This window comes from Carex rostrata, chromosome 13, assembly GCF_964058835.1.
Source record: "Carex rostrata chromosome 13, lpCarRost1.2, whole genome shotgun sequence".
In the NCBI taxonomy this organism is placed as follows: Eukaryota; Viridiplantae; Streptophyta; class Magnoliopsida; order Poales; family Cyperaceae; genus Carex; species Carex rostrata.
In genome coordinates this window covers 4182865-4192330 of record NC_135930.1, presented here as the reverse complement: position 1 = coordinate 4192330, position 9466 = coordinate 4182865, and the positions used below count along the sequence as shown (strand labels likewise).

The 9466-nt window shown below is 34.0% G+C and overlaps 1 protein-coding gene and 1 long non-coding RNA gene across 5 annotated transcripts; one reads left to right on the top strand and one right to left on the bottom strand.

Annotated features, from left to right (window-relative positions):
- The first annotated feature begins 333 nt into the window (after positions 1–333).
- Positions 334–4436, top strand: LOC144563961 (uncharacterized). Of its 4 annotated transcripts, none has more exons than XR_013514514.1 (4): positions 334–1018; positions 1606–1677; positions 1834–2822; positions 3084–4436. It is a non-coding gene; the product is annotated as an uncharacterized LOC144563961 (long non-coding RNA). The 4 variants fall into 4 exon arrangements; XR_013514512.1 differs by having other exon boundaries at positions 1595–1677; XR_013514513.1 differs by having other exon boundaries at positions 334–1677; positions 3090–4436.
- Positions 4437–5742: 1306 nt separating this feature from the next.
- LOC144563959 (ribonuclease 1-like) lies at positions 5743–8835 on the bottom strand. The gene is made up of 4 exons (XM_078313412.1): positions 8622–8835; positions 8213–8377; positions 6828–7020; positions 5743–6208 (listed from the first exon to the last, which is right to left on the bottom strand). The coding sequence occupies exons 1-4, from the start codon at positions 8733–8735 to the stop codon at positions 5895–5897; spliced, it is 786 nt and encodes a 261-aa protein (XP_078169538.1). The 5' UTR covers positions 8736–8835; the 3' UTR covers positions 5743–5894.
- Positions 8836–9466: the final 631 nt, after the last annotated feature.

The following is a 9466-nucleotide window of genomic DNA, read 5'->3' as shown; positions in this document are numbered from 1 at the left end:
TATTTATGCATTGTTAGATTTAACAGTGTTCCAAAATGGATTAGTATTGTCATGATTGCGCTAGGCACGCTAGTCTACAGGAGCACTACCAAACTAAGTCTACTTTGTTGGTTTTTGTCCGAAGTTTTGTTCCCTAATTTTGAACAAAATTTACTCCAGGAATTTGTTCTCAGGTAAGCTGTTAGCTTCCTGCTTGTGTGATTTTTTACTTTTTGAGGGGCTAATTTTACAAAATCTGTGAATTTTGTTTTACCTATTATAGATATTCAGCGTCGTTTGTTTCCCAAGATGAAATCCCTTTAACTCAATATGCTATGAGTATTGCTGGTAATTTATACTTTATAAGGAATTCTCGATTTAGTATTTATTACCATGTGTATTGCATACTGATTATTGTGCTGTATGGATATACCAGTATCAGTTTCTGTATGGTTTTCCAAATTGGTCATCACTGGCCTTAATATAGTTGTGAAGTATATTCGGTGTTGCAAATATTGAGTGTATTTGGTGTTGTCTGCACATATTACAAAATGTTTAGTCTAGTGTTTAAAAAGTTAGAAATTTATTTCATCTCTTCAAGCTACTGTTTTGATAAAACCAGAAAATAAGCTTCTAAAAATTTGTTTCAGTTTTTAATCTTAATTGAATTGATTTGAGAATATATTGTCAATCAAGATAATAACATGTGCTTTAGAGATGCTAAAATACAGTCTAATAGATTTCTGGTTATCTCTATTTGTGTTGTAATTCACTACTGGACAGGTGCAGTGAAAGAAAGCTCAAATCTCACATACCAGATTGCCGGATACAGGATTTTATCTCTTTTTTCCTTACTGGTTTTTCTTGCTTTCATTTGGATTTCTAGTGTTTCTCTTTTTCATGAGCGTCATTTGTGTATAATGTGAGGTTTGCCATTATGGTGCTTGTCAAGGGTTTTTCATGAGTAGGAGAGGAGAAGAAGAAGAGCATAGAAGCTGAGTTCAAGAAAGGTGGACAGTGCAACTGGGAAAACCAGAAGGTCTTTTTTGCTTTGCTTCTTTTGATTCTTCACTAATATCTAGTTCAGTGGGGTCAATAGTATCTAGTTCAGGGGTGTTGGTTTACTAATTGCATATATTTTCAACGCAATCTTGCTAATTTCATATAGTTCAGGGGTGTTTGTCAATAGTACCAGTTCTTAAAAATGTTCATTCCAAAGTGTTAAAACAGCAAAAAAGAAAACAATGGGAAAATCAGAGATGAGCCTGATTGCTTCTCTAAGTCTAATGTGTTATCTTAAGAAATTAATATTAATAATTCCCTCTTAATCATCAATTAAATTGAGCCGGTTTACTTTGATTTGGGCTGGTATTCGCGAAAGGTTAATCCACTGTCATTGATACCCTTCAATTATTTTCATTGTCATGCATTTCTAGTATATCCCTTTGTATTTTAGTTTAATATTTCTTACTTAAGAGTAATTAATTCAAGTGGCATTATATGTTTCAGATGAAATTATCCAAAAAATTTATTAAAGAGTCCTTTTATACAATATAGGCAGTTTTTGTCATGGTTTTGTGCAAACATGTCGTCTCATTTACAAACATTATTGTAGTGTTGATTTAGATTTACCAAAAGTTGGAGGAGAACTATCAGGCTTTGGAAGCAGGGAAGACTCAATCTGGAGCCAAGGCAAAGGTTGGTTGTGTTTTTTTGTCTCTCTTTTTACTATTTAAAGCTTCCAAAGATATTATGTTGTTTATTGCATAGAAAATTAATGGTTAAATTATTAAGTCTTGCTATGATGTTCCCCATCTAAATATCTTATGGTGTTTGTTTTCTTATATGGACTAGCTGTCAGGCCATAGAGTTGGGTGTCGCTGGTCAAGAGAGGCGTTTCTGTCAACAGTGTAGCAGGAATGATAAAGTTTAATTTTGATTTGATCTAATTTCTCCAAGTTTTTCCTTTATTAGTATTTGTTTGGGAAAAATTGGATTTGTGTCTTCTGATTCATTGCTATTGTATTACGGCAATAGAAAATGGGTTTTAGAACTTCGGTTCTGTAATTGTATCTGTCGGTGTAAGATGTTCAATTCCAGTTTAGATCAATAAAATGAGTTTTTGAGTCTATTATTTTGTTGTTTCAATGATTTCTTAGTTTTTCACTTTTGCAAATTTAATTCACAAATTATCTGGATGGATTATACATTGGCAAACCAAGCTTCGGTTTACTGTGACCACCTGATATTAAATTTTTATAAACTGTAACAATCAATATTAAATAAATTTAGCTTTATATTTAAGAACATTATCTATGAAGTATTATTATATACTAATAAAATACAATAATACGTTTTGATTTGTTAATCAAAATTGCCTAAACAAATCCTATTAATTAAGAGGAGAACAAAAATGGGCTTTGACAAAAAATATAGAAAACGAATTAAGAGGTATTTGTTTAATTGAGGGATTTAGATTAGAAGAAAGAGCTTATAACGGGCTTTGTATTTTAATTTTCACTTCTGTTCAGCCCACTAGGCCCAATTCATATTTCTTCATGCTTTCTTGTTGATTGTTTAATTTGAGATGTTCGTACTGAATACCCTAAAAATCATATTGGACGGTCGATATGAATTCTCTGTCCACCTCGTTCATTCGATCACTCTTTCTCTCTCACTCACACACACTCGGCGCCGACAAGTCTACCCTGCCCGTGCCCAAATCCACTCTCCCAGTGTCTCTCCTCCCCACTTTCGTTCAGCCAACATCAATACTGTCGTGCTCTCTTTTCTACTGCTCGCCCCTCCCGAAGTCAGCCGCCCCTCCTGCTAACCCTAGATTTGTAAGCTTTGTCTTTTTTTTTTTTTTTTTTTCTCAGCATTAATTTGACAGACTAGGTCGTATTAAATGTCATTTTGCATCAATTTTTCACTCGCTATAGGACACATTAAATGTCATTTTGCCAGATGATAGGGAGGATATTATCCAACAATTCCTGGTGATGTCAATTTACAAATAGTTACTAAATATGTTGCAAGTGTTTTTCACAATTACAATCAATTTATTAACTTTCACTCATGTTGCATACGTGTTTTTTTCAAAGATGCAGATACAAAATGGGTGAAGTCTTCAATCAAATGCCCGACTTCCAAAACGTGTTGAATACAACTTGTTTAATATGTCTCCAATTAAATACTCGACTTCCAAAACGTGTTTTTCGGAAGTCGGGTATTTGGTTGAAGACATATTTGGAGGATATCGGTGGAGATAGACCGGAAGGCCTTCCCAACATATTCAAAGGGATATGCAAGATGCCCATGTAACTGATTGCCAAACACAAAGTTGTTAGGTAACAATATAGACAAGTTCCAACAGATGATCCATGAAAGCATACAAGGTATGAAAGAAACTAGTAGTGGCACCTCTGTCAAGCAGCCTATAAGACCGTTTGTTCATCCGGACATAGCTGAAATGTAGGTGGCTTCGAAGTTCCTTTCAGACCTTCTATGCCGTACTCTGTTGTCTTCTGTCGGATCTGGTCTATCTCGTTACCTAGGTACTTTTCTTGATTATACATTAAAGGAAGATTTATAAACGAAGTATTGCAATATGCAATAGTGGTGGCCTATTCATCGGTTAGCCAATTTTCCAATTATAGTGCTTCAAATTTTCCGTGGCATAGACCTGTATGGTGGCCTATTCATTGGTGTGTCAATTTTTCAATTAGAGTGTTTGTGATTATATACATGGATTGTGGTTCGTTATTTATGCATTGTCGGATTTAACAATATTCCGAAATGGATTAGTATTGTCATGATTGCGTTAGGCAAAAACACTACCAAATTAAGTCTACCTTGTTGGTTTTTGTCTGAATTTTTGTTCCCTAATTTTGAACAAAATTTACTCCAGAAATGGAGTTTGCCCTTTTTTTTATCATTAATGAACTTAATTTATTTGCATTACAATGAGGCACCAGGGTTTAGGGTTTAGAATATCAATTTACTTATTGAAATATGCTTGGGCACTTTGGAGAGCTATTAAATTCAGGAAGGTGCATGAGGTAAATGTAAAGGGTCAATCGATACAGGAAATCTGGATGAGATCGGTGAACAGAAACAGGGATGCAGATTGGAAAGAATTTGGTCCTACATTGATATTGTGCGGGTGTTGGTTAATATGGAAACAAAGGAATGAACAAATATTCAGAAATTTAAGGGTGCCACCATTTTTGTTGTCAGAACGTATACTGTTGGAGGCAAAGCTGTGGAGAAAATACTGTTGAACAAAACAGTATTAGCGAATCAGGCTTAATTTTGGTTTGATGTCATTGTTCAGTTTGTTATCATGATTCATGATGGCTTGGTTGTAATTTATTTTCTGTACAACCTTGACATTGACAGCCCCTGTCAAGTACTTAACAAAAAAAAATTGGTTGGGCACAAATTGTGGATGCAGGACAAAACGCTTAGCTTGTTTTCGTAGTAGCGATTGCGTGCATGTTTCAAACTGGGTTGACTGGCTTTAGGCAGTACTGGATTCTGTTCTTCATTCAAAGGAAAAACAAATCAATAGCATTTTTCTTTTCAAGTGGATAAATTTTATTTTGTATGAACAAAGTAGTATTCATGGTGTCCTTTGTTTTGTGATTATTTTTAAATTTTAACTAAGAGAGCAATTATTGATGAAGATTGAATTGTTCCATATGTGTTGTGAATTCCTTTGCTTCAGTGACCAATAGATTGAATAATTCCTGTAAATTTTGAAAATAAAAAAAATAAAGGAAATGGAAAAACATTTTTGTTTCCCTTCACTTGAAGAGTGTTACACAACAATAAGGTTTCTTTGATTTTTAGTGTGTGCTATATCGGTTACCAAATGTTATTTCTGCAATATGGCTTATCAAGTCACATCACCGGAGGGCAGAAACCCTCTTCTAAAAGGTTACACAACTATGGTCAAGTTAGGAGGAAAGGTCCTAAGGTTGTTCCAATATTATGAGAGTGAGGAGTGCCGCTTTCATATATATTGTCTTTATTTCGGTGATGGAAAAAGGAAACCTTATTGGGTGAAAATCATTGATTTTTCTTACCAAATGTTATTTCTGCAATATTATTGTGTGCTATCTTTTTGTGGAGTAACTTTGTTGGATTCAAAGAGAATTGCGTTTACTTCCTGAAAGATGGGCAATATTTTTTGTAGATACGACATAGGAGATGGTACAACTGAGGTGCTGCCTTGCCCTTTTGATTCATTGGAAACTTGGTTTGTGCTTAGTCTGGTATAGCTCTCCGATATCAATTATGCATGCATTAAGAGCCAAGTAAGTTTAACTAAGTATTAATTTAGCTTTTTGTTTAATTTGTTAGAATTTTAGTTTAGTTGTATGGATTGCCTTTTTAATTCTTTTAGTGATCAGTGTTTTTGCAAAATTATACTAGTATTACAAATTTACCTACTAATTGGCATTTAAATTTAATACCACTGCTTAAAGGATTTAGAGGCAAAGATCAAGATGTTGAGGATCGACGAGATTAAATTGCATGCAAAGGAGGAGAAGTTGATAGCCGAGTTGTTTTATGTTCTTACTGATGAGATGGTGGGTGATTAGTCCATTTTGTAGGGAATGTTTATGTTACACTTCAGGTCCACTGGTTTGTTATTGTTTCGGTACCATTAGTGATGGTACAAAATAATAGTTATTTGTAAAAAAATTTGGAACATGCCATGTTTATGTCATATACGATTATGACTAATCTGAAATTGTTACTAACAAGCATAGTGCTCTTATTCAAAATAAGGTACAAAAGACAAGTTCCATAGCTCCATGGCTCCATGCCATGAAAACAAAAAACAACACTAGGTACTACCATAGCAAAACACAACCTAACCATTATTAAACTCCTTAATTAATTTGCTAGATAACCTGATCCATCTCAAAAGGCATCTTAATAGGGTTACTCTTATCTGTAGCATCATCCTGAAGCATGTCGTCATAAGTGAATGGTGGGAACAAGACCTTGGATCCGCAGTTGGTTTCCTTGCTGATTGGACAGCTGATGATGGTTTTACCATCGCTTGATATGCAGATTTTTATCCTCAACAGTTGGGGCCCATTGGACCGTGGCAACATGCGGTTGCACTCGATCACAAATGAGAATGATAGCTTGGCACGTAACGCCGACTCAATGTCCTCCAGATCATACATGGCAGTATTTGATGGTACAATACCTTTGTAGCACAACAAAAAAGCAAAGGAAAAAAAAATTGAAATATTAGATGAGGGATTTCGGCCTAATATAATTAATAATTAAGCTCATATATATTAGGGGTTTATGTTTTGTGATTACTTGTGGTGTTATATTATATGTGTGTGTGAGAGAGAGAGAGAGGTTAATTAGATATATTTGTGTAGACCGTTAACAATTTTTAATTTGAAGATCTAACAAAAAAAAATATTATAGGGCCTCATTGTTTAGGACTGACCTTATAATTTCAGCTGATTTCCAAATTTAATTTCTGTTTTTTTTTCCCCTTTTTTCAATATATTTTCTATAGTACTTTGCAATTGGATGGAATAGAAAAGATGACAGACCAGTCAAAGCATGGAAGGATCTACACTCTCTAGGTCAATTGACCTGCATTCATTTTTAAAATTCATGTACTTACACATTATTTTACACATTATTTTCTATATAGTTGAACATAAAATACTTTGGATACTATAAAATTGACTCTTATACTTAACATGAAAATTCTATATGATTGATTCTCATTGTGTGTTTTATCTTTATAGTTTGAAAATCTAACTCCGCCCCTAAACTGAAGTGTTAAAGAGAAACTTAGCAACCTTTGGTGGCAAGGTAGCTCAGGAGATCGAGATTCTTTCGAATATTGAGCGCCTGCTGGAAGTAGTTGGCCTGAGTAAGGTTAGAACAGGTGCCATATGTACAGAATGTAGATTTCCATTTAGTTACTCCATTGTTGCTTGGGCATTTTACTTCAGGCCAGTATGAGAACATATCTGTTATGAAATTCCTGAGCTGCATATTTTCAAATTCTCAGTTTTAGTAAGGTTACCAAGTTAAGCTTCTCAGAATTAAAAAAAATCAATCATGAGTTGAGAATCAGCATTTGATTTAGTAACAAAAGCAATGTCCTCTGTGTAGGAAGTGGCAGGTTCAAAACCCCCAACTTTACTAAAAAAAAAATTATCATACTTTTGAGCTGTTAAAAAATAAATTTCGAGACATTGTTTAACAGAAAATTGAAGTAGCTAGGATCATGCAAGACTAGAACTAGATCTGGTACTGAGAGATGTAAAGACATCATTATTATAAAGTCAAACGCAGGCTTTCATAGGAGCGGATTTACATATAGCTTAGGAGGTGCTAAGCTACCCTATGATTTTAAAAATTTTAATCACGTAAGTTGAAATTTAATTGATTTTTTTTTTCTTAAAGTTTTTATATAGTTAATAATATTATAGACATAATATATGAATAATACAAAGGATGAAAGAATCTTCTGAATCAATGGATTTTCTACCTATCTTAAAAAATAGTAAAAAAGTTCTAAAAAAATGAAAAATTTGATCTCCAAGCAAGTTTTAATATGGATATCATATTGAACTGTTCGATTCGATTGTTTGAACTTTGAAAATGCAAAAAATAACTTAATAGACATATGGTGTTGAAGTACTTATGTAGCTATTAGCTAGTATCATAAAAGAATTGTATATATAAAGGGTCTAACATTTTCGCCTGTCCCGGACTCTAAAATTTTCAGGACCGACCCTGATAATCCTCATGCTAGTGGAGGACACAGTAGAAGAAATTATGCTCCGGACAGCGTATTGCTAGCTAATAGTATTGGTAGATGAGATATAGAGAGCATGTAAATAGAATAAAGGGCTACTGTCTGAGGATCCCTCTTGACCAGCCTTTTGGAGCTTTTCTTCTCTTTTATGCGTGTTGTTTTTAACACTTAGGGCCTTGTAAATAATTTTTTATCATTGAAAATCCGTAAGATGGCATATTGCCACCTTACCCTAAAAAAAAAAAGAATAATACAAATGGTGCTTATAATAACGTTGCATTGCAAATTTAGGCTTTAATATTTAAAATTATCAGACATGATAGCACATTAAATCAAAAGGTCTACTGTACTGAAGCTAGGTAATATTTTTTTTGTTGTTCAAGATTTTCCCAGAGAAAAAGTTGGTACAAAAATTACCTGATTAACGTAGAAATAGCAAGTGGAGTTGCAGTTGGTGACGGCATTTCCGGAGTAGCTGTCGTACGTCTCCATCGACTCCACGTAGAAGTCCAGTGCTGGTTCGCCTGTTGTCGGCATGCAGCATGTTTTCTGCCAAAAGGATCTGCAGTATGACCCTGGCCACTGCACAGTTATTTATAGAGAGCTTCTTAATTAATGCTTCATGTATTGTAAAAGAAACTATGAAACTTTGTTGCCAACTTCAAAGGACGTTATAGTGGAGATTTGAACAAAATGTCACAAGTGTGTTCACACAAAAAAAAAAAAAAGAAAAAAGAAGAAGAAAGGGATTGAAGATAGTACTGTTAGTCTATTGGTACAAGTTTAGCTTAGTATCTTAGATCAAATGTAGAAGTTATTAATGTACCAGAAGGTTCAAATAAAAGAAGTCCGATTGAGCCGCGCCTTGAGCAGGAACGAAAGGAGAAATGCATAGGCAGGCAAGGATGCAGAGGAGAAGAGAAGGCTTAAGTGTTGCCATTTTCTCTCTTTTTCTTTTTCTTTTGAATTGCTTTTTTTTCCCAAATAGAAGCAGAGCACAACCCCCGCTTTAAATAGAGCAATATTGATCATGGAGATATGAAGGGGGTAGTTGGGACTCAAGCAAATTACAAACGGACGGTCAGATTCATTCTTTTAACTTGGCAGTTTACACGTATCTCAAAGCGAACCCCTATAGTTTCTATAGGCAACAGATTGATTTTGACTCGGCTGGTATTAATCTGAGCCGTCCATTTGTAATTTGCTTGAGTCAAGTATATATCTGAGAACATAGTAATATAATTCATCATTAATTTGCATTTAATTCACGTTTAATTCGTTTCTTTTAATGTTTCCGAATCGAATACCGAAAAAAATTGAAAAAAAAACATATAATACGTTTAATTCATTTTTTTTTCTTGTGGTACCAAATTATTCTCAAATTATTTCTGAATCACAAATATTTTATCTCATTGAACCGAGTACGAACTATTTATTTGTTAGTATGCTTGGAAAAATACAGATTCGTACTTTGGGTGGATTAAGTTTTTTTTTTTTTTCTAGATGTATGACGTGTTTCATGTAATTAAGTATGGTTTTGTCGATTTAAATTTAGATCGATATTGAGACTCTGACTCTAAAACACTTTAGAAAAGAAAAAAAAAAAAAAAAAAAACCGCTCTTCATACTCCCTTACCCTGGAAACTTCCTACTCCTCTATTACTGGAGATG